The sequence below is a fragment of the Cetorhinus maximus genome, chromosome 15 (assembly GCF_964194155.1).
Source record: "Cetorhinus maximus chromosome 15, sCetMax3.hap1.1, whole genome shotgun sequence".
NCBI classification, from domain to species: Eukaryota; Metazoa; Chordata; class Chondrichthyes; order Lamniformes; family Cetorhinidae; genus Cetorhinus; species Cetorhinus maximus.
Genome location: NC_135893.1, coordinates 31,362,797 through 31,388,293, shown reverse-complemented (window position 1 = coordinate 31,388,293; position 25,497 = coordinate 31,362,797). Strand labels below are relative to the sequence as shown.

The 25,497-nt window shown below is 41.3% G+C and overlaps 1 protein-coding gene across 1 annotated transcript in view; it reads right to left on the bottom strand.

Moving 5' to 3' along the window:
* Nucleotides 1–22,933, bottom strand: part of exosc10 (exosome component 10) — a 59,615-nt gene extending 36,682 nt beyond the window's left edge. The window contains exons 1-10 of the mRNA XM_078558214.1: nucleotides 22,782–22,933; nucleotides 18,726–18,862; nucleotides 17,036–17,159; nucleotides 16,401–16,505; nucleotides 16,016–16,178; nucleotides 11,396–11,504; nucleotides 10,949–11,024; nucleotides 10,311–10,421; nucleotides 7,213–7,356; nucleotides 4,455–4,645 (exon numbers count right to left, since the gene is read on the bottom strand). Of these exons, the coding sequence (XP_078414340.1) occupies nucleotides 4,455–4,645; nucleotides 7,213–7,356; nucleotides 10,311–10,421; nucleotides 10,949–11,024; nucleotides 11,396–11,504; nucleotides 16,016–16,178; nucleotides 16,401–16,505; nucleotides 17,036–17,159; nucleotides 18,726–18,862; nucleotides 22,782–22,880 (1,259 nt within the window). The 5' untranslated portion in view covers nucleotides 22,881–22,933. The remainder of the gene's footprint in view (nucleotides 1–4,454; nucleotides 4,646–7,212; nucleotides 7,357–10,310; nucleotides 10,422–10,948; nucleotides 11,025–11,395; nucleotides 11,505–16,015; nucleotides 16,179–16,400; nucleotides 16,506–17,035; nucleotides 17,160–18,725; nucleotides 18,863–22,781) is intronic.
* Nucleotides 22,934–25,497: the final 2,564 nt, after the last annotated feature.

The window sequence follows — 25,497 nt, the reverse complement described above, 5'->3', positions numbered from 1 at the left end:
TAAAACACAGAAGCAGATCTCAGCCAGCACCACTGAAATGATAGCATTACGCCTAACCGTATTACAAAACAGGATGGCCCTTGACTTCCTTCTAGCTGAAAAAGGTGGCACTTGTGCTATGATAGGCTCAGAGTGCTGCACTTATGTCCCCGATGTCTCTGAAAATATCACTGACTTGGGAAAGCATGTCATGGACAAGGTACAAGAAATAAAGAAGGTTGGGGAAAGTTCGAGCGATTTTTATAAAAAAGATTCTCCGTGGTCTACGATACTAGGTTGGTTTTCCGGTTGGGGAAGTTGGTTGCTATACTTTTTAATTGGGATAGTGGTGGCATGTATCATAGGATGCTGTGCGTGTGTTACTTTACGGATTTGCTGCTCCCAGATTATCAATAGTGTCTGGATTAGGGGGTGCCCCAATCATTCCCCAAATGATGCGCATTGGCCCCAGCGAAGCCCACTGGTGGGGAGAGAAAGTTTACCCCGCCAGTATGAACCCCCGTATGATGATGAAGATATTATTTCTCACTGGTGTTAATCTAAAAGAAAAGATTAGCAAGGAGGGACTGTGGAGGAATAAAATACGTGTGTAATTATGAATGAAATAAAATACACGTACAATTGTGAAATAAATAAAATACAACTATATTTGTGAGAGAAATAAACTTAAAATACATGTATAATGTAATTTACTGTAGACTGTCCCCAAACAGTCACACAGCCAGCACATAAATTAACAAGTCAAAGGGACAGGGGTAGCTTCCCAGACTAAGGGGCTCCGGATGTCAGATACGGTGGCAAAATCTAAGAGAAAAAAACTATTGTGTGTGTGCATTGCCCAGGATATGTAACCAATTATCACTGTCTATTTGTTAAACCATTGGCATTGTACTATTTGCTAAACCATTGACATTGTACTGTCTATTTGCTAAACCATTGACATTGTTCTGTCTAATCGTTAAACCATTGACATTGTCCTGTCTAATCGTTAAACCATTGACATTGTCCTGTCTAATCGTTAAACCATTAACACTGATCGCTATCTTTTGAAACCATTTGAAACTATTATAATTGCCCAAAGTTTCTGTCACGAACCTTTTGCTATATCTATGTGTGTAAAGAGGTGTTAGTCAGATACTGGTTCGCTCCGTTGTATGCGACTAGGCTCTCCGTGATATCACGACTTTAATAAAGACTTCCTAGACAAACCTCCAGGTTCTGAGTGTTCACTCCGTTTTTCCGCGACACGGAGATCAATCATCTCAGTTCCAGGACATTACTGCAGGGGTTCCTCTCGGTAGTGTCCTAGACCCAAACATCTTCAACTGCTTCATCAACGATCTTCCTTCCATCCATAAGGTCAGAAGTAGGGACATTTGCTGAAGATTGCACAATGTTCAGCACCATTCGCAACTCCTCAGATACTGAAGCAGTCCATGTCCAAAAGCAGCAAGACCTGGACAATATCCAGGCTTGGGCTGACAAGTGGCAAATAACATTCGTGCCACAGAAGTGCCAGGCAATAACCATCTCTAACAAGAGAGAATCTAAGCATCGCCCTTGACATTCAATGGCATTGCCTCGCTGAATCCCTCACTATCAACATCCTGGGGGTTACCATTAGCCAGAAACTGAACTGGACTAGCCATATAAATACTGTGGCTACAAGAACAGGTCACAGGCTAGGGATCCTGCAGTGAGTAACTCACCTCCTGACTCCTCAAAACCTTTCCACCGTCTACAAGTAACAAGTCAAGAGTGTTTTGAATACTCTCTACTTGCCTTGATGAGTGCAGCTCCAACAACACTCAAGAAGCTCGGTGTCCATCCAGGACAAAGCAGCCCGCTTGATTGGTACGCCATCAACAAACATTCACTCCCTCCATTGTTGCACAGTGGCAACAGTGTGTACCATCTACAAGTTGCACAGCAGGAACTCACCAAGCCTCCTTAGGCAACACTTTCCAAACCTACAACCACTACCATCTAGAAGGACAAGGGCAGCAGATATATGGGAACACCACCACCTGGGAGTTGCCCTCCAAGCCACTCAACATCCTGACTTGGAAATATATCGCCATTACTTCACTGTCGCTGGGTCAAAATCCTGGAACTCCCTCCCTAACATCACTGTGGGTGTATCTACACTGCAGCGGTTCAAGAAAGCAGCTCACCACCACCACCTTCTCAAGGGCAATTAGGGATGGGCAATAAATGCTGGTCTAGTCAGCGATACCCACATCCCATGAATGAATAAAAAACACAGGCAACGCGGATAAAGGGAACCTGCATATATGTTGTACTTAGACTTCAAGAAGGCATCTAACAAGGCGCCACATCAAAGATTACTGTGCAAAATAAGAGCTTATGGTGTAGGGGTAACATATTAGCATGGATGGAGGATTGGTTAGCTAACAGGAAACAGAGTGGGCATATATGGGTCATTTTTGGGTTGGCGAGACATGATGGTTAGAGTGACACAGGGATCAGAGCTGGGGCCTCAACTATTTACAATTTATAACAATGACTTGGATGAAGTGACTGAATGCATTGTTGCTAAATTTGTTGATGACAAAAACATAGGGGACATAAGGAGTCCACAAAGGGATATAGACAGGTTAAGTGAGTAGGCAAAAATTTAGCAGATAGAGTATAACGTGGGAAAATGTGAACTTGTCCACTTGGCAGGAAGAATAGAAAAGCACATTATTTAAATGGAGACAGATTGCAGAACTCTGAGGTACAGAGGAATCTGGGTGCCTTGGTACATGAATCACAAAACCTTTGTATGCAGGTACAGCGAGTGATTAGGAAGGCAAATGGAATGTTGAGGTTTATTGCAAGGGGGATGGAATATATAAGTAAGAGATGTTTTGCTCCAATTGTACGGGGTGTTGGTGAGACCACATCTGGAGTACTGGGCATAGTTTTGGTCTCCTTATTTAAGACAGGATAGAAGTGCATTAGAAACAGTTCAGAGAAGGTTCACTCGGCTGATACCTGGGGTGGGGGAGTTAGCTCATGAGGAAAGGTTGGAAGGCTGGGCCTGTATCCACTGGAGTTTAGGACATTGAGAGGTGATCTTATTGAAGCACAGATCCTGAGGGGACTTGACAGGTGGATACTGAAAGGATGCTTCCTTCTCGTCTCTCTCCTTGTGGAAAACACTATTGGGGACACTATTTAAAAATAAGGCGTCTCCTATTTAAGACGGAGATGAGAAGAAATCTTTTCTCTCAGAGTCGTGAGTCTTTGGAACTCTCTTCCCTAGAAAATGATGGAGGCAGGGTCATTGCCTTAAAAATATTCAGAGGTGGATAGATTCTTGACTAACAAGGGGGTCAAAGGTTATCAGGGGTAGGCAAAATGTGGATTTGAAGTCACAACCAGATCAGCCATGATATTATTGAATGATGGAGCAGGCTTGAGGGGCCAAATGACCCAGTCCTGCTCTTACTTCATATGTTCATAACTGGTAATAGCTAATTCAGCAGAACTCAGCACCATCGTGTCCATGGGAATAGTACAAGTAGAAATCTGCCTTGGTCTCTTCCTGGAAAGAGTAGGCATATGGACAGCAGATAGGAACTTAAGTGGGTTCAGCTCCCAATTATCAATCAGTACAGTAACACTGACTGCTTGGACTAGAATGATCAGGTGCTCTAAAGGGAGTGCAGTGCCCCTGGTATACATGAACGCAATGAGTGTTCTCAGGGTTAGGGAAGAAATTAGGGGTGGAAAACAATAAAATTAAAAGTGGGAGCTCTATGCTATAGTGCTATTTGTAGGACTGTAAAGGGATTGAAGGAGGCACATAGGTTTACACCTCCTCTGACCAAGACACATGATTGGGAAGAGTTCAATTTATTTTGCTTAATCCTGAGCCTTTGGTAAGGCTTCTTTCCAATTCATACATTCTTCCATTAGTTGTTTTAGTATAATTCCTTCTCTCCCACATATTCCATGGTCTTTTCAGAATCATTCCCCTTTCAGCTCAATCTTTTCCACTTACAGTAATGTCTTATTCCTTTTTGACTTCTGATGTCAATGATGCACATATACTTAGGTCACTGAGAAAGGAGGCTAACAGCAACAAAAATAATGATTAACATCTTGTTCCCAACTAAATACTATTCCTTGCATTTCTACTGTTTTATTCTGATCAGTACTGTACATAGAGTTTACATCAATAAGTCACTGCAAGAAATTGTGCTGGAAGTAGTGAAATTATTAATGACCACAGAATGTTTATACACTGAAATGTTTCTCATAGGTTAAAAAGATGTACATGCACAATAACACTGGTTACTTTATGTAGACCACAACTATGAATGTCCAAAGTCAACTCCACATATGACTATCTTTAAATCTAAACTCACACCCAATAGATTATTTAACTTTATTATGTCTTGCCTTGCATATTTTCAAAAGAGCGTGTGTACAAAATCTCTTACCGTATTCTCCAATCTGCCAGCTGGTATCGTTTATCAGCCTGCACATCACAGTACTGCTTCAACAGGTAATCCAGAGAATGCCGTCCCAGGTTCAGAATGCGTGCAGCTTGGTGTGTGTCAAACATGTTGACGACATACAGTCCTAAATCTCTCTGCAACCATTCAACATCTGAGTCTGCGCCATGGAAAACCTACACAAACAGATTGGTATCACTTCAACAACCAGACTCATTAGCTGTACAAGAGTGTACCCTGAACCACTTGTAGTTTGTCCACAAATTATTTGAGGAGGAAAACTCTCCACCCATCAATGAATTTAGCAAAAAAGAAGTGACACAGTGCAAGATGGAATTTTGCTTTTTCTTGTGAAATCACCAACAGGAATTTCACTTAACAGCTTTACACCATTAATGCTTCTTTGAAATATCAAGCAATGCAAGGAGTAACCAATAGCTTCCTGTCCACATTTAAAAATGTTCCATTAAAGATTGAGCTATGTTAACCAAAATAGTGCTTCAGGCCAGGTTGCCCTATCGGGAGCCTGATAACCAAGGTCAATTACGGCCATTACATTGACACTTCAGCGAACAGTTTTATCAACAGTGTATGTTAATTCGGTTCCTTAATACATCACTAATATTAATATGACCCAGTCCACTAATCAGGTGACAAGCAATCACCAGGGCCAGACATCAAAATGGTTTAATCATCTACAATCTACTCCTGATAGGAGAGTAATTTTTGCATCAAAAAAATGGATTAAGCAAAATAAATGATACAAAGCGGAAATTTGTTACAAATAATGAATTAACAGAAATTTTGAATTATACAACTTTAAATTATGAGTAGACTGCACAGGACCAGTGAAATATCTGCATTTCCAAGGTATAAGGGCAAAAATGGTTTAACCTGTTTTACAAGATACACCCCTACCTGTTTATCATTTTGCCCCTTGAATTTTTCACCACTCATTGCAGGCTGCTAGGCATAATCTCAGCAATAACCTCACTCCATTGACTCCCATTCATTGATAAACTGGCCTTAATCTTATCAAAGAGCAACTAAATTCAATTTAGTTAAAAATATAGTAACCAAACCATGTGCAAGATACAGAACCAGAAATGGCCAGAACCCATTTATGCAAAATAAATTACTCATGACCTATCTTAAGCCTCATACAACTGGGTGGTTTATGATGTATATATCACCCATTTCTGACATGGATCCTCTACATAATGAAGACCTTTGTCATTGTTTTTAAAATGACTAACACTGATGCTTAGAGCATGCTACTGTTAACAGGCTAATTACTGCCAAAAGCTGTTGTACCAAATGACCATTTAAATGTCTTATGGGTGTCATAACTACTGCAGGGAGTGGGATTGAGACTGTAGTCACTTTGATTGTAACCTGGAAACTATAAAGTAGTTACTGTTTTTACTAACATCCAATAGATGTTTTGGTTTGGATCTGTAAAGGGTAGGTCATGCCTGACAAACTTGATTCAATACTTTGAAGGTGTGACTAAAGTAGTCAGATAGAAAGCCACATATCCAAATTTGCCAATGACACAATGACATAAACGTCATTGTAATCAGTGTAGATGAAAGCATAAAATTACAATGACTTATTGATAGATTAAGTGAACGTACAAAACCGTGGCAGATGGATTTCAATGTAGGCAAATGCAAGGTCATCCACCTTGGAACTAAAAACGATAAAACAGGGTACTTTCTAAATGGTGAAAAGCTGGAAAGAGGGGTGGTCCATAGAAACTTGGGGTCCAAGTACACAGATCATTAAAATGCCATGAACAGGTACAGAAAATAATCAAAAAGGCTAACGGAATGTCAACCTTTATGTTTAGAGGAAAGGGAGGTGGATGTCATGATTCAGCTATACAAACCCTGCTTAGATCGTACCTGGAGCACTGAGAGCAATTCTTGGGCACCACATTTTAGGAAAGATGCACTAGCTTTGGAGGGAATGGAACATAGGCTTACCAGAGTGATACCTGGACTCCAAAGGCTAAATTATGATGAGAGATTACATAAACTAGCATTACATCCCTTGTAATTAAGAAGGTTAAGGGGTGATTTGATCAAATTTTTTAAGGTATTAAGAAGAATAGATGGGGTAGATGGAGAGAAACTACATCATCTGGTTAGGGAGTCTAGGACTAGGGGATATAATCTAAAAATGAGACCATTTGCAAAGGGTTAATAGATATAAATGATTCATGACTGATGGCCTTTGGGAAGATTTTGGGCATCAGGCAATGGATTTTCTGAACTTGTTGCTAGTTAATTCATCATTATAGTTATTGATGTGAATAAGAATAGACATGCAGTTGTTGTTTCTTCCCCTTTCTTTCCCACTTTGAGAAAATTTGTTCTATGCTACTAGATTCTTGCTGGTCTTAATAAACAGAGGAATAAAACTGTAAGTAGGAATCTTAGTCAGCTTTCTGAAAAATTGCAGCAGAATGGAACAAAATGCACCAAATTCCTTGCAGAGGGTGAAGCTGACACCAAGCAGGGAGTATGAAAGAAAAGTTAGGTAAGATGACCAAAGACAGAATCAACAAGATTAAATTTTGATCAGACTTTTGGAGTGGTAGCAGAAGAGTAAGTCAAAAAATTTTAAGAATTTTAAAAAAATTTCATAGTGCAGGTGGCTGAATGATGGAGCATGAGTAGAAGGAAGATGGATGTGTCCAGTCAGAGGAATAGAATGGAGCTGGATTCACTGAGCTGACCTTAACAATGGAGGGATCAGTGAAGACTTCATTGAGAATGTACATTTCGCTACGCAGCTCAAGTGTATCGATGACAAAATCCTCTTCTCTGGTTGATAGCTGCATTAAACAGGTTAATCCCAGGAAACTCCGGTATGAATGGTGCTGGTGGAAGAAAATTAACAATACATTGGTTTTAATTAACCTATAATGCATCATTGCATCTGGCTTTAACTCCTTCATATTGTCATGATCCAGCTGGTGTTAATGCCGGACAAATCAGATCCCAGACTGAAATCTGGCTTGGCAGATCCTAACTTTGTTTTTTTTTTAAGAAATCGTGGTGATCAGTTACTGAACACATTCACAAGAGTCTGCCAGTATACTGTTAACAAAGAATGAAACGTTTATTAAACAAGAAAAAAATGAATTATACTACACTAGGCAAAAAGGTTGGAAAGATTTCAATACTGATACCAGAAAATGGTTCAAACTCAATATTTCTTTTATCCCAGAAACCCTTACAGAAACAAAACCTCAGTAAAGATTTACTACTGTCTCAACACCAAGGTTTCTTCCTTGGGTTAGCTCAGTTTCAAACAGTTTTTTTCCGGCGGACTGCTAAGCATTCACTAGATGCTTTTCTTCAGCTGATATCTCTCCCCAAGACACCCAAAAACTGCAATATAAACTTACTATTCCTTCAACTTCACAGCAAACATGAGTTCCCTAAACTCAGTTCCCCAGCAGGATTTCTTATTAGAGAGATTAGGCCTTCTGCCAGCACTGTCTGGTAAACACATACTAACTGACTGCCCTTCTGTTTCCCTGTCTTTCTGTGGACCCCTGTCGCTAAGCATACATTTTTTCTACCTTTTTTTTTTAACTTCGCTAAACTAGTAACCGCTTAGTAATCCATCTTTTCAACTCAGGAGTTGTAAAACCTCGGTACCAAGCTCATAAAAATCTCTAAATGAAACTAAAACCAGGTTTCACCTTTCTTAACACCCAAATGCAAAATATAAATTAAACTTAAAGCTATACATTGTTCTTAACAATATATCAAAGCTAAATTAATGTGAACAGTTTGGAAATATATAAATCTGTTAGTTGGAATGATTCAACAAAGCTCATGCACTCATTCTCCTACATTATTACAATATTGTTTTAAAATGTAAATATTTCAAATACAATGAAGGGTTACATTTATGGCTTTAAAATAGGTTTCCAATTCCTTCAAGGCATGCAAATTATATATTTAAGGAAATATACAAAGTATTCAAACTCATTGGAGGTCCTAGGCAGTAAATCTTGACAGGTTATTCTGTTGTAGGAAACGTCCCAATGGAAAACAATCTCATTCTGACTCGGAATCAATAATATGAACATTTTACAAAAGGAAGGAGGCAGTTATTAAATAAAGGTCAATAGTGGCAACCTGGCTGATTTTTCTCCTACCCTGGTCCAGGAGCACTTAGGCCTTCTAGCTAATATTAAGTTAACTCAGCACACATTGCAGATCTAACCTTTAAAGCTCAGTACCAATCCAGCCAGTGTATTTGCCCTTAATTCTGCTTTAGAAACTCTAGTAATGCCTTTGCTGCAGTGTTACACAAACTCTCTGCTGCTGAGACAGAGAGAGCAAATTTAGCTAAATGGTGGTCTAATTGTGCATTAAATGGAGCACAAGCAGACCACTATATAGCTAAAAGTACTCTCCCCTTCCCAACAGCAGAGAGTTGTTGTGTAACTGTAGCAAGGGCATTATTGAAGTTTTTAAAACAAAATAACTATGTCTTTCTTCCCTCCCCTTCTTAACTCCTGATGTTTCCACTTAGATACTTTAGAGTGCTCTCCAAGGGCAGTCTTGGCTCGCTATGGCCTCGAGAGCATCTTCACTGCTTTGATATCTAGATAAGTTTTGACAGCGTGTCCAGAACAATGAACTGAAAGCCTTTCTTTAGCTAATAAATCTTTCATTTGCCTCCTGGAATGCAGCATCTTCTGAGAGCATCAGACAATCACAATTCCAGACCTCATGGCAGACTTCAACAATCCAATGAATGAATAAATAAAAAGCAGTAATATAATGGAAAATAATTACAGCAGATGTTAAAACTATACTGCCCCCACAAAACAAGGGAAATAGTAAATGGCTTGCTAAATAGTTTATAATTGGGTGTATGGGGCACAGTTGGGGAATCTAATAAAATAGGATTGAAAAAAAAAACTAGCATCAATAATGGTGACCTTGAAATCAGCAGATTGCTGTAAAATCCCATCCGGTTCACCAATATACTTTAGGAAAGGAAACCTGCTCTCCTTACCTGTTTTGGTCTATATGCCACTCCAGGTCTGGTCTATGTGACTCCAGACCCAGGCCACTGTAGCAAATTCTTAATTGGCTTCTAAAAAGGTCTAGCAAGCTATTTAGTTGTACCGCGAGGGCAATAAACGATGTCCACATCCCGTAAATAAATAAAGATAAAATGAAAAATATAAGTGTACATAATTCTACCTAATACGAGAGTTGTCTTGTCTAACTGGTCTCTGAGATTGCAGACTGGTTCTCCAATTTAAATAGCCACAGCTAATTCATTATCCCCAGAACAGTTACAGGGTCTTCATGAATTTTAATAACTATAAGCAAACTTCAAATGAAATTGGCAGTCATGCGCATAACCGAACAATTCACATGCATTTTTGTTTGAAGTATTTATCTGGTTCTTCCCTAAAGCTGTCAGCTTGGAAGCAAAATCAAATAGCAAGGAAAATATTTTCACAAGTTAAGTTAGAGGCATCATTTTGAACACAGCTGGTTTTAAATTCCTGATATTATTGAGTAAATTAAAGTTACCACTACCAAGCTAAAAGGTGTCACAAAAATGAAGCATTTCTGTGACAATGATGTAAAGGTGAATTAGAAACATCACAATCTGAAGAAATTATTAAAATTAAACTGAAAATTTAAACCTCATGATGTATTTTAACTGTGATGTCCAATCTCTCTTTCAGATTTTAAAATGGGTAAACAGCAACAGTCTCCAAGTCCTGGAGGCAATGCTCCAGGTTTTGACAATTTTAATAAATGAATGTAGCAGCTCATTGTTTATTCTTACCTCCAAATCCACTGCAAATTCTTTACACTTTGAAAGTTTTTCATTCAGTTCCACCAGTTCATCAAAGGTTGTGATTAAGTGAAAGTTAGTCTCAGACAGAGGTTTGTACATCTATATAGGATGAAAGGGCAAACATTAGTTCAGCACTCACACCATGTTAAAGTTCCAGTTTGCCTCATTGGAAATTACTTGCAGTTTTCACTGATTTTTGTGTTCACTATTTTCTGGAGGGAATGATTACGAGGGTACAATATTCTTCTATGTTCTTCCCAGGTTCAACAGGCCATGCACCTTTTGTGACTTAGAAGAATTGTGACCTCCTTACACATCCATACCAAGTCAAGCTTTGGAAATGAGAACTACATAAATGATAATGGTATGCTGTTTAAACTTTTGTTTTACATCCATTACTTCTCAAGTTTGCTCCTCTTTAAAATCACCCACCACCTCATTTCACAGTTAAGTGAGCTGCTAAAAAATTCCTGCAAACAAGTATACAAGATGATCTCTGGTAGCTTTCAGTGCACTTGCCACTTCTGAATTTAAACTCCACTTGCATCACCCCCTTCAAACTACCCCAAGGGTGCAAGATGCAATAGATATTCAATGCTCAACTTTCCCACAATTCCATCACTGACCTGTGGCTCTGTTTTGGCAAGTACAGACTCTGATGGTTCCAAGTGATTCAGCTCATACTGATATGGATGTGCAAACCTGCAAAGGCAGAGGAACACAAATTGATAAACTCTTAAGGCATGAAGTCCGATAAGAATAGCAGAAACTTCACTTATTCCCAATGTATGGGGGAGAAAATTAATTTTTTTTTGCTGACCACTTGTCTGCCTTTGGTCCATTTTCCTTACACATAACAAGCCATGCGCTATGCATGCCAATTCAGCATAATTTCTAGTGGGCACATATATAGCTTAGAGCTACTGGTTGATCATTGCCTTTAATCATTTCACTACACCATCATGGACAGGACTGGTTCAAAACTGATGGCGATGTGAGAGAAAGAGCAAAATTCTTCATGTGAGAAATGTCAATGTTCAAGTCACAAAGGTGCACTCTAAATCATCACTCACATGTTCTGCTCATTTTGTTGGGTTCTCTGCTGATGAATGAAGTCAGCCAATGCAGCTGGTACATCAAGGTCCTCTGGGCGGTCCATTCGACTTCGCCTGTTTAAAAACACTATCAACCCAGAAAGAAGAGTGGTCAAATGATCTTACTGACAGCGTAGAGCAAATATATTATAATGCATGAGGCTTCAGTGCTCTAAATTTGCCACATTTACATTACAAGATAGAATTCAAAGCACCATTGATACCAATAAAGCAACTGCATGAGTAATCTTGATTGCCTGGCTGCAAGTGGTCTCCAGCATCAGTGGGATGCCTGTGCAGATCATCAACATAAGGAACTACATAACATAAACAGAAACAGAAATACCTGGAAAAACTCAGCAGGTCTGGCAGCATCAGCGGAGAAGAGCACAGTTGACGTTTCGAGTCCTCATGACCCTTCAACAGAACTAAGTAAAAATAGGAAAGGGGTGAAATATAAGCTGGTTTGGGGGGGGCGGTTTGTTGGGACAAGCAGCCAGTAATAGGTGGAGATAACCAAAAGATGTCACTGACAAAAGGACAAAGAGGTGTTGAAGGTGGTGATATTATCTAAAGGAATGTGTTAATTAAGAGTAGAAAGCAGGACAGACAAGGTACAGATCAAGGTACAGTTCTGCTGAAGGGTCATGAGGACTCTAAATGTCAACTCTTTTCTTCTCCGCCGATGCTGCCAGACCTGCTGAGTTTTTCCAGGTATTTCTGATTCTGTTTTTGTTTTGGATTTCCAGCATCCGCAGTTCTTTGCTTTTATATAAGGAACTACATTGCTGGTTTGTTGCTAGTGGCACAGGGAGAAATCATCACTTGAGACGAATCATCACACTGTAAACAGATTCTAGCAGAACATCATTTATACTGTCATGCTGCCAAAATTGAAGCTGCCATTGGAAGCATGTCAGTAAAATGATACGGGTATAGCGAAGGCCAAGTTCTGGACAGTTAAGATCCAAAGGAAACTGATCACTTGCAGATAGGGCCAATGATTAGTTCCCAGGAGTTGCTAGAGGGAGGTGGAAGCCAAGTTTTCACATTTGTAGCTTTTCAGCCAATTTTCAAAATGTGTTAACAGTATGATTCCTTTATTAGTAGACAACACCGCTGAGTTTTGCTAGACAATACTGTCTGCCATTTCAGCCTCATACTGTGATTTACAAATCAGTTATAAAACCTGCAGATCTAATCACAAGGGGGCCTGCTGGCCAGATTCAGCTCTCAAAACAGGGATTTTGCCAGCAATACAAAATACCTGAAAATACAATATCTCGAATTAAAAACCTCTGGAGGTACAGAGACCTATAGGTTAATAAAATCAAAATGGAGCATTTACAACTATTTTCAGCCAGAAGAGCTGAGTAAATGATCCATCCTGGCCCCCTCCGAAGGTCCATCGCAGAACACAATCTTCAGCCAATTCGATTAACTCCACACGGTATGAAGAAACAGCAGAGTGCACTAGATACAGCAACCACTATGGGTACTGACAACATCCTGGCTGCAACTGCGTTCCGGAACAACCAAGTCTCAAGCCAAACTGCTCTAGTACAGCTACAACACTGTCATCTACCTGACAAAGTGGAAAATTGCCCAAGGATTTCCTATCCACAAAAAAAAAGGACAAATCCATCGAATCAATTATTGTCCCATCAGTCTCCTATCGATCGGTGACAACGTGATGGAAGGTGCCGTTAAGAATGCTAAGCAGCAGCACTTACACAGCAATAATTGCTCACAGATGCTCATTTGGAGCTCCAACAGGACTACTCAGCTCCAGACCTCATTACAGCCTTCATCCAAACATGGAGTAAAGAGCTGCATTCCATAGGCAAGGTGAACATGACTGCCCTCAATATCAAGGCATCAGTTCATTGAGGGTGATGCTAGAGAGCCCTAGTAAAGTTGAATTCAATGAGATCAGGGAAAAATTCCCCCCTGGGTAGGCTCTTACTTAGGATAAGGAAAGGTATTTGTGATTGTTGGAGGCCATTCATCTCAGTCCCAGGATATCACTGCTGGTGTTCATTGGAGCAGTCCCCTGGACCAAACTACCTTCAGCTAGTTCATTGAGGGAGGATGTTTGCTGATGATAGCATTATATGCATTCGTAATAGTGCAGGTTATAAAGCAGTCCATACCTGCAGGCATGTCTTGGACAACATCAGGCTTGGGCTGATAATGAACAATTAACACTTTCATCACACATTTGTCAGGCAATGATGATCTCCAACAAGAGTTTCTAGCCATCTGACATTTAAGGCAGTACAATCATCAAATCTCCCACCAACAACATAGTAGGGTGCATCATCATTGACCAGAAACTTAATTGCTGCAGTCACAAATTTTGTGGCTACAAGAGCAGGTCAGAGGCTGGGTATTCAGCAGTGAGTGACTCTTCCCCCAGCTCCCCAAAGCATCGCAACCTTCTGCAGGATACAATTCAGGAGAATTCTCCACTTGCCTGGATGAGTGCAGCTCCAACAATATCATAGAAACTCAGCAATTTGGTCACCTAGGCCATTCTCTCCGGAATTTCCTAAACCCTGTTGCTCCTTTACACTTTTCTCTTACTATAAAAGCCTTCTATTTTTCCCCCCCAAATCTTAAACACCTCCTTAATTCTCTCCCTTAGTTTGGTATCGTGTTCCTCATACTACTACTCAGTAAACTGCCTTGGGGTCACTACCTAGATGCAAGTTGTTGTTCTTGATGATAACTGCCGGCTGCAGAGCAGTGCAAGCCTGAACCTATTGTTGTAAGGAAGCATCAAGGAAGGAGGGAGAGAGAAAACAGGGAACTACAGGCCAGTTAGCCTGACATTATCATTGGGAAAGTGCTGGAATCTACTATTAAGGAAGTCTTAACAATGCACTTGCATAATTATAGTATGAATAGAACAAGACAACATGGTTTTACAAAAGGTAAGCACTTTTTGAAAGTTTATTAGAGTTTTTTTGAGGATGCAGCTAGTAGGGTAGATAAAGGGGAACCAGTAGATGGAGTATACTTGGATTTTCAAAGGGCATTTGATAAGGCACCACACAAAAGGTTAGCAGGCAACATAAGAGCCCATTGGGTTGGGGGTAATATATTAGCACAGATATGGTTAATGGACGGGAAGCAAAGGGTGAGCGTAAATGGCGTATTTTCGAGTTGGAAGAGTGTGCAAAGATCAGTGCTGGGGCCTCAGATATTTACCACTACATTAATGACTTAGATGAAGAGATTGAAAGTAATATGTCTAAATTTGTTGGTGATACAAAGCTAGGTGGAAAGGTAAGCTGTGGGGAGACACAGAAAGGCTGCAGAGATATAGACAGGTTGAGTGAGTGAGCAACAAGATGGCAGATGGATAATAATGTGGGGAAGTGTGAAATGATGTTGGCCATAAGAATAGACAAGCAGAATATTTTTGAAAGGTGTGAAACTTGTAAATGTTGATGTTCAGACAGACTTGGATGTGCTCATACAAGGAATGCATGAAGTTAGCATGCAGGTAATTAGGAAGGCAAATAGCATGTTGGTCTTTATTGCAAGGGGACTGGAGTACAGGAATAAAGAAGTGTTGCTACAATCGCACAAGGCATTGGCGAGACCACATTTGAAATACTGTATGCAGTTTTGCTCTTTATATTTAAGGAAGGGTATACTTGCATTGGAGACTCAACAAATTGGTCCCCGGAAATAAAAGGGTTGTCCTATGATGAGAGGCTGAGTAAACTAGGACTATATTCTCTGGGATTTAGAAGAACGAGAGGTGATCTCGTTGAAACATACAAGATTCTGAAGGGACTATACAGGGTAGACACTGAGAGATTGCTTCCACTGGTCAGGGAATCAAAAACAAGAGGGGACAGTCTCAGGATAAGGGGACTGATCATTTTGGACTCAGATGAGGAGAAATTACTTCACTCAAAGGGTTGTGAATCTTTGGAATGAATACATTTAAGGCTGGGATAGCCAAATTTTTGATCTCTCAGGGAGTGGGCAAGAAAGTGGTGCTGAAGCCCAAGATCAGCCATGACCGTATTGAATGTTAGAACAGGCTCAATGGGCCATATGGTCTACTCCTGCACCTATTTCTTGTCTTCTTGTGTGCATGAGGTTCTGCCCAGAGAAGCAGAAAAATGTCACCCAAAGCAGGAGAGTGTCACACTCAAATATAAGAATGCTTCAAATCAAAGTGTGAAGAGAATATTGCAGCAAAAGAATAGGAGCAAGTGGGCTGCCAGTGGCAACACTGTCAAAACGTGTCAGATAAGTAGAAAATTAAAAATATGAAACTTGGGGCCACAACTTTTCAACAGAAATTCCGTAGACTATTTCTTTAGGAACGATAGACTGTACACACTTTACTGACTTATTTGTCTTCTGAATTTTGATTTCAATAATTTCTGGAATTAGAACTCGAACAACATGCTATTCTAAAGTTTATGCAGTAATTCAATGATACCAAATAAGCTTGATTTATGAATTTACTTTTAAAAAAATTGCAGCTGAGAAATGCACTGTCAAACAGTCCTCAGTCAAACCTCATTTACAGCAGCTAGTTCCTTGAAAGGTTTGTAACTTCCTAGGTCATACCTTCAGGGAGTGGTTTTAGGGCATTGGGTTTTGTGAAGAGTTTTGGTACGAAAGGAGTATTAGAGTTGTCGACCTTCTCCTTGAACTTCATCTGAGGACGTGGGATGTTTTTAGCATGAAACAGACGGAACGTTTCGGACTTTGATCTTTTTGTTTCGGTATTCTGAAAAGGAAACCGATTGAAAACATTAGCAGCTGCTTTCCACTACTGACATGCACCTATACATAACCCACTGTTTTATTTAATTAGAGCTGAAAGCAAATTTGATTGCAAGTAGGTTCCTGCCCGAGTCTCTGTGCTAATTCAAATCCATTCGTCATGCACTTAATGCCTATAAATTTTTGACCATAGACATAGACCATTCAGAAATCAATCAGAACTTACCTTGCGGTTCCAGCTAGAGATGATGGTTTTTGGCGGCTGAAGACCTGCTGGAAGAACTGGCTGCTGGTTCTTGTTCACACCTGAAGCTTCATCCAACAAAATACCCTACAATAAATGAATGCAAGCCATCAGGTATATTCATGTGACACGAATATCTAAGATAAAAATCTTCAGTGGTATGTCAGTCATAAAAAGCCTTAAATGCTCGCTTTGCTGTCTGAGTAAATCTGTAACAAATGTATTCCAAATCCCAGGTGTTGCTTACTATGATCTCTCCTTTCTTTCTATATAAATATTGAACTCAGGAAAACCCTGCAATTTGGTAATACAAAAGCAAACAAATTACACTAGCATAAAAATACTTTGACGAGTACAATTTCAAAAACATGGTTAAAAAGTTAATGAGCGAGTTAGAAATTATATTTTTTGTTGATTGCTTATTGTTACAGTGTCAATTCCCTGTTCCCAATCAGACATGAAAAACTAAGGTATTCACTTATATTCCCAGCTGTATTTTGTACGTCACTTCTGTTAAATTAAATGCTTGTTCTGCACATTTATCCAATTTGCTGGGCTTGAGACAGCAGAAACGTTAATGTAAACATGAGGTGCAGTAACAGATTTGTCATACGTACTACTTGCTCTAGAATGACATCGTTTGCATCCACCAATAAGTCAAATTTGTCTTCCAGCTCTGTCACCTTGTTGCGGCCTCTGATGTGACTTCGACAGCTGTGGTACTGCATAAGCTGACTCATGCTGCAAAATTAAATTTTTTAAAATTAATAAGCTATTGTGTTAAGTCAGTACGATGAGCTCATCCAGAGCAGTGTGATCATTAGGCTTATTCAGGGCACTGATACCAAAACCCGATTGGAAAAAAACTTGTTTTAATATTGTGACGTTTCTTGTGCGTTACTAAACTTATCACCTAAAATTGTATCCGTCATGGCTACCACCAGACTTCACCTCAGCATAATATGGTTCTGTCTCTCCTGACATAAGCTTGGAAGGATAGGATCAGTAACTGTACTACTGGGCATTTTCCACAGTTCGGATTGTCATAATTCGAACATTTTACACGCACACCATCACACTTCACTGAAGTCCGAGTGACATTTCAAGACTTACAAAAATTAGTTCAAGTGTATAAGTAAAGGGCTCAATGGTGTATGAATGTAATAGTTATACAGTAAAACACTAATGATAACATGATGGGTGGAGCATGAAATACATTCATTCATAATAAATTAGCAAAAATATTATTGACATCTACAGTAGCTTTACCCTGGTCACTCCCTCCACTAGTGTTAATACAATGTTACATAACTCACCTTATAATAGTTTGAATGGACAGCTGTCATTGTTATAACCTTTGCGTGGTTATAAACCACCAGAGGGGGGAGCTCATATTAAAGCCCTCTCTTTGCTCCAAAATAGCTTTATAAATGCAACAGGAACAGATCTAGCTTGCTTGAAAAAGTGCACCTCTGGGGGTTATGAGCTGCTGCCCTGAGACATGCTTATTAATCCAGAGTATTTTCAACCACGTAATAGATGAGGTACCTTTGATGAAGCCTCATCTCACTTCAACCCAGAAGTAGGTTGCAAGCAAGCCTACCCATTTTGGATGTTGGCTCTGGCATCCCAATTAATAAGCACATCCAAATCTGAAGAGCAGCAAGCACATAAAGAAGCATGAAAATAAGTGATGGGGGTGGGGGAAATCCACCTCCCCCATCCCCATACCTATTCCCTCACTGTTCCAAGCCAAGCTTCCCAGCAACCATCCAGCATCGCTCCCTAAAAGGCATTCTTCACATAAAAATCTATATAGAGAAATGAGCATTAGCAGATGACTAAACTGCAGGTCATCAGAGGGAACCCCAGTTCCTGCCCTCATAAAGGGTAGGCCATATGGCCCCTCAAGGCTACTCCACCAATCAATAAGATAATGGCTGATCTTTGGCCTCAACTCCACCTGACCCCCCTACAGTTCAAAATATTTCAATTTCAGCCTCGAAAACATTTAATGATCCAACAGCCATAGCACTCTGGGGTAGAGAATTCCAAAGGTCACAACACTCTCAATGAAGAAATTCCTCCTTTTCTCAGTCACCGACAGCCACAGACACAATTTTACAGGGGGCAACTGTGGAGTGTGCCTGTGTCAGCGAGCTCAATACAAACTTGGGAATAAATCTAGAACCTTCCATACCTGATATCATACTAAGTGGTGGTATTATCCACAAAGCCACCTGGGAGCTAAAAGTACAAATTTGTTGACTCGATTAAAGAAAACGTTTCTGTCATACAATTTCTCACCAGCTCAGGAGTTGATCAGCTTGTGTATCACAGAATGCCTGAAATCCAGGGAAACTCCGATAAAAATCAAACTCATCACCAGGTTGAGGAAGTCCATTGGAAGCTTTTGTGGCCGAAACCACTGTTCCCAAAACATGCTGCACAAAAGGACAGAAAAGGAAATACACTGCCTGATTAATATTTTGTTCCTAAACCACATTGCAGTCTGGTAGCCCAGAATATTAAAAATAAAGCAGAATAGATTCAAAGTAGTTTCAGCTAGAAGCTATCAATTAGACTGTGATCTGGTGAAAAGAGGTTGACCATAAATTCAAAAGAAATCAATAGCCTTTAGCAGTAAATGGAAAATAAATGAAGTGCTGGAAATGATCTCAATGCACTGTTCTGCGCATTATTTCTAAGCTGTAAACAATTACGACACTGACATAAAATATTTGAGATATAATTCGAGAACCAACTGTGTTTTTACTCACACCGTATTATAGAGTTTGCATTTATATGGTATCTTACATTTTATCACAAAATGTTCCAAAGAAATTTATATGCAATGAATAAGTTTATAGGCAAAATGTGGTAGCAATTCTAACTGCAGTAAGATCCTGCAAACTGCAATGAGATAAATCACCAGTTAATCTGTTTATGGTGTTGTTTGAGGGAGGCATGTTGGCTGGGACACTGGTCAGAACTTTCTGCTGCTCTTGAAATAACACATCTAAATATTTCAAGCACTGAAACCATCTTGTCGGTCTTTGCTTTAACAGCTCATCTCAAGTAAACCACCTCCAACAATGCAGGATGCCTTCAGTACTGCATTGGAGTGCCAGCCTGAATGATATTCTGAAGACCCAGATCAGGGTTGGATCCACAACTTTCTACTCAGAGCCAAGATTACTATTAAACTGGCAGCAGAACAATAACAGAGTTTGAAACTATTGCCATATATTGGACTAGTAATCCAGATGCATGGAATAATAATCCAGTGTTCAAGTGACACCATGTCAATTTGTGAATTTGAATTCAGTTTTAAAAATCTGGAAATAAAAAGCTGGTTTAGTAAAGTGATCACAAAGTGGTTGGATTGTTTAAAAAAAAACTGGTTTATTAATGTCCATTAAGGAAGGAAACCTGCTGTGTTTGCCCAGTGTGGCCGATATGTGACTTCAGTTCCACAATAATGTGGTTGCCTCTTAACTGTCCTCTGAACTAACCCAGCAAGCTCAGTTGTAGAACAAAGGAAAGTACAGCCCTTCGGCCCTCCAAGCCTGCGCCGATCATATTGCCTGATCTAAAACATTTTGCACTTCCAGGGTCCGTATCCCTCTATTCCCATCCTATTCATGTATTTGTCAAGCTGCCTCTTAAACACCACTATCGTACCTGCTTCCACCACCTCCTCTGGCAGCAAATCCCAGACACTCACTATCCTCTGCGTAAAAAACTTGCCCCGCACATCTCCTCTGAAGTTTTCTCCTCTCACCTTAGTAATTGACTCTTCCACCCTGGGAAAAAGCTTCTGACTATCTACTCTGTCCAAGCCACTCATAATTTTGTAAACTTCTATCAAGTTGCCCCTCAATCTCTGTCGCTCTAGTAAGAACAATCCGAGTTTCTCCAACCTCTCCTCATAGCTAATAACCTCCAGACCAGGCAGCATCCTGGTAAACCTCCTTTGCACCCTCTCCAACACCTCCATATCCTTCTGGTAATGTGGCGACCAGAACTGCACACAATATTCCAAGTGTGGCCTAACCAAGGTTCTATACAGCTGCAGCATGACTTCCCAGCTTTTATACTCAATACCCCTGCCGATGAAGGCAAGCATGCCATATGCCTTCCTGACTACCATATCCACCTGCGTTGCCACTTTCAGTGACCTGTGGATCTGTACACCCAGATCCCTCTGCCCGTCGATGCACTTAAGGGTTCTGCCATTTACTGTATCAAATCAATATAAAAAATAACGTGGTTCAAGCAGAAAGTCCAACACTACTTTCCTATGACAACGTGTAGTGGGCAATAAATCCAGCCTTGCCATCAATGTCCATGTGCTGAGAATTTAAATAAGGATAAAACACTCAACTTAGATCTAGGCACAGATGACCAATTAGGTCTTCTCATGAGCATCTGGGACTTGTGCCAAAGTCCAAGCATTCTCCCATAGACTAGTCAAGCAACGACCTGACAGTCACACCCATAAGATCAGACATATCAGCCACCATCCCAAACTACTCCATCATCATTACAAAAGGTAAAATACTATAGATGCTGCAAATCTGAATATAAACAGAAAATGCTGCAAATACTCAGCAGATCAGGTAGCATCTGTGGAGAGAGAAAGAGAGTTAACGTTTTGGGTCTGCGACCCATTGCCAGCACTACCAAAAACGTCACCTTTGCTTCCCACAGCTGCTGCCTGATCTGCTGAGTATTTTCTGTTTATATATATCCTCCATCACCATCCCCGCGTACAGAAACATAGAAAATAGGAGTAGGTCATTTGGCTCTTTGAGCCTGCTCCGCCATTCAATATGATCATGGCTGATCCTCTATCTCAACGCCATACACCCACTCTCTCCCCATACCCCTTGATGCCTTTAGTGCCTAGAAATCCCTCTATTTCTTTCTTAAATATATTCAGTGATTTGGCCTCCACAGCCCTCCGTGGTAGAGAATTCCACAGGGTCACCACCCTCTGAGGTAAGAAGTTTCTCCTCATTTCAGTCCTAAATGGCCTACCCCGTATTCTGAGATTGTGACCCCCTTGTTCTAGACCTCCCCCAACAGAGGAAACCATCCCTGCATCCAGTCCTGTCAGAATTTTACATGTTTCAAGAGGTCCTCTCTTATTCTTCTAAACTCCAGTGAATACAGGCCTCGTCGGCCCAATCTCTCCTCATACGACAATCCTGTCATCCCAGGATCCAGTCTGGTGAACATTTGCTGCATTCCCTCAATGGCAAGTATATCCTCTCCTCCCATGGCAGGACAGATCTACCAGAGGTGGTGGCACAGTGATATATAGTCAGGAGGGAGCAGCCCTGGGAGTTCTCAACACTAACTCTGGACCCCACGAAGTCTCATTGGCTGGTGGTGAGAAAGGCCCTCCCCGTCAGATCCTTCCTACACGCCAGGAGGCTCACCCCCTCTGCACGTTGCCCTCGAGGTGGCTGTGGTGGGGAAGAGACCGTTGTTCACCTCCTTGTGGATTGTGCCTTTGCAAAGAAAGTCTGGAGAGAGATGCAGTGGTTGCTGTCGAGGTTCATCCCGAGCAGTTCTGTGACACAGGACTCTGTGCTCTACGGGCTGTTCCCAGGGACACACACCGAGACAAACATCGACTGCAGCTGGAGGATCATCAACTCGGTGAAAGAGGCGCTTTGGTCTGCCCGAAACTTGTTGGTCTTCCAGCACAAAGAGTTGTCCCCGACCGATTGTTGCGGACTGGCACAATCCAAAGTCCAGGACTACGTGCTGAGGGACGCACTAAAGCTTGGGGCAGCTGCCGCAAAGGCGCAATGGGGAAGGGTCGCTGTCTAAGACCTTTCTGCCACAGCGCACCGAGAGACTGGGAACTGTTTAGAGCCCCTCGGGCTGTACAGCTCAAAATGAAAGGCTGTAAATGATTGTAATATTGTTTGTACTGATGCACCTGGTGATACATTTTGTAAAAGTTTAACCTGGATTGTACCCTTGTAATGGTGTTTTTGGAATGGTTTGGAATGTGATTGAAGATATTTTATGAATAAAGTATATTTTTGCAAAAAAAAAAAAATCAGGTCTGATCACCTGCTGATTCCCACCTACCGCACCCTGATGATTCAGTGCCCTTCCATGTTGAACAGCACATGAAGGAAAGCCGGGGAATAGAGAGGGCAGGGACTGCGCTGTGGTTGGGGGATGAGCCAGGGCTCCTGTTCCCTTCTCAATCCAGTGATACCACCCCCTCCACCGTCTGCGGTTGGGCTCGGCCCAGCCTGTGCCCGGGGGTGGGGTGCGGCATCACCCGGGGGGCGGCATCACCCGGGGGGCCGCCGCTCACTAAAGCACAGCACCAACCTTCACAAAGCTATCAGCATCGCTGAAACCGGGGATGGGGCAGCCACCCGACCGCTCCCCTGGTCCCCCATCCTCCACCGGACTCCTCCGCGCCGCCATCTTGCAAACCGACAAAATTCTCGCGAGAGTTGGGGAGTCCCAGTCCCGGCGGCAGGGGCGGTTCCGGGCTGTGAGCATCACGTGGTATCAGAGGAAGTCACGAGTCACGTGGTGTCTGGGGCACGCTGCCTGCCGCGCTGTCTTGGAGCGGCACGTGGTGTGTTCCTAAGTGTCCCGAACTCCCAGTGGCGGCCGCTGCAGAGGAATTTTCAGATTGCAGCAGATTCCACAAAGCTGAGGCTGACAGCCAGAGCACTGTATCTCACTCTCTGCACAGATTTGCCTTAGCATCTGTGGTCACTCTTCTAGAACAGTACTGAAGGAGTGCTGCAGTGTTGGAGGTGCCCTCTTTAGATAAGATTCCATCTCATCCCCAGTTAATTCAACAAAGTGTAAAATACTGAGATTATTCCAATTTAATGGAAGTTGATGACGCTGCTTACCTCTATCCAAAAAAACTTTAGTTCGACACGTAAATATAGATTATAAATCTTTTAAAGGGACAATAAAGGAAAACTTCTCTGAGAATGTTTTTAACTCGTCCATTTGACAAGAGGTTAGTACTGATGAAAGGAGTGCTTTCCATTAAAGCATTAAATGCCAGCACCAGGCTTTTCTAGAGGTGATAATAGTATGGTTAGTGCATAATAATGCTCTCTACATTACCCCATCTTCAAAAGAACATCTCCCATCATACCAGTGATAGTTACCCCAGACTGCCGAAGCAGGTGATCAATTCAATGCCAATTAATACTGAATCATAGGAAGTTTAATGTGGGCCTATCTCCACAACAGATGGAGTTAAAGACTTCCCAAGCGTATTTCATAGAGGATTAAATTTAAGTTCAGTACCCAGATGTAAAAGGCCCAAATATAACTGCATTCACCACCCATGTAAAGTCTTCAATTCTGTTATACTCTTACACATATATGGATCATTTTCTCTTGAGTGTGATCTGAATCTAACACAAGGATGTTAAGGGAAGCCTCGATTTGAGAATTAGATAGCTATTACTGAAATAACCTTACCAAAGATGGGAATAAAATATGTTAATTGTTGCCCCACAGTAATGTGTACATAGAAAAACAAATTGTAATTTAATTTCTGTAAGCATTTTGACTTTTCTGGTGCCTGAAACCTTGCCCTTTGGGAAGGGAATGATGAGACGAAGAAATGTGACCATCATTCCATCATCATATGGCTCTCATATCCACAGACTAACTCCATTCATAATTGCATTGGTATTGACTCAGATTGACATCATTTTTGATGTGCTACCATGGCACTAAGCGGGAGCCTGAAAATCACCATCAAGAAATATTGATGCAGAAATGCTTGGTGACATCAACCAAAAGCACAATGTTAGTTTTCACATGTAAACTAATGATACCCAGCTCTACCTTACCACCACCTCTCTCAAGCCCTTCACTGTTGCTAAATTAACAGACTGTTTATTGAACATCCAGTACTTGATGAGCAGAAATTTCCGCCAATTAAATATTGGGAAGACTGAAGCCATTGTCTTCAATGCCCACTCCAAACTCTGTTCCCTAGTACTGACTCCGCTCCCCTCCTTGGCAACTGTTCGAGATTAAATCACACTGATCAGAACCTTTGTGTCATATTTAACCTGAGATGAGCTTCTGACAACATATCCTTGCCATCACTAAGACAACCTAATTTCATCTCCATAATATTACCCTACTTCGCCCTGCCTCATCAGCTTATCTGCTGCTAAAACTCTCTTCCATACTTCTGTTACCTCTAGACTTGAGTATTTCAACACAGTCCCGACTGGTCTCCCACATTGTACTTGAGGTCACCCAAAACTCTGCTTGTCGTTACATTCATCAAGTCCTGTTCATCAATCACCCCTGTACTCACTGACCTATATTGGCTCCCAGTCAAGCAACACCTTGATTTTAAAATTCTCATCCTTCTTGGTTTTCAAATCCCTCCATGGCCTCACTCCTCCAGCCCCACAACCCTGATTTATGTGTAAAACAAAAATAAAAATACCTGGAAAAACTCAGCAGGTCTGACAGCATCTGGGGAGAGGAACACAGTTAACGTTTCGAGTCCGCACGACTCTTCAACAGAACTAAGGGAAAATAGAAAAGAGGTGAAATATAAGCTACTTTAAGGGGGGAGGGGGGGACAAGTAGAGTTGTGACCTGATTGGTTGGTAGGAAATCTGCACCAAATTTGAAAAAAAAACACTGCAAAGCTAATTAATAAATTAATTATCTAAGTAGACATGGCTGGGCAGGTGATGTGCTGTAGCTGTATGATGTGGGAGCTGGCAGATCCCATTGCGAGCTGCAGTGACCACATCTGCAGCAAGTGTTGGTTGCTGGAGGAACTCCGGCTCAGAATTGATGAGCTGGAGTCCGAGCTCCGGATGCTGCGGCACATCCGGAAGGGGGAAGAGTTACCTGGACGCTTTGTATCAGGAGGCGCTCACACACGGTAGATTAAGTACCTCAAGTCCGGTCAGTGGTCAGGGTCAGCAGGGTGTGACTGCAAGTGAGGCAGGAAGAGGGATCCTGTGTTCAGAAACAGAGGAGCCTCAGCTCTTGACCTTGTCCAACAGGAACTAGGTACTTGCTCCCTGTG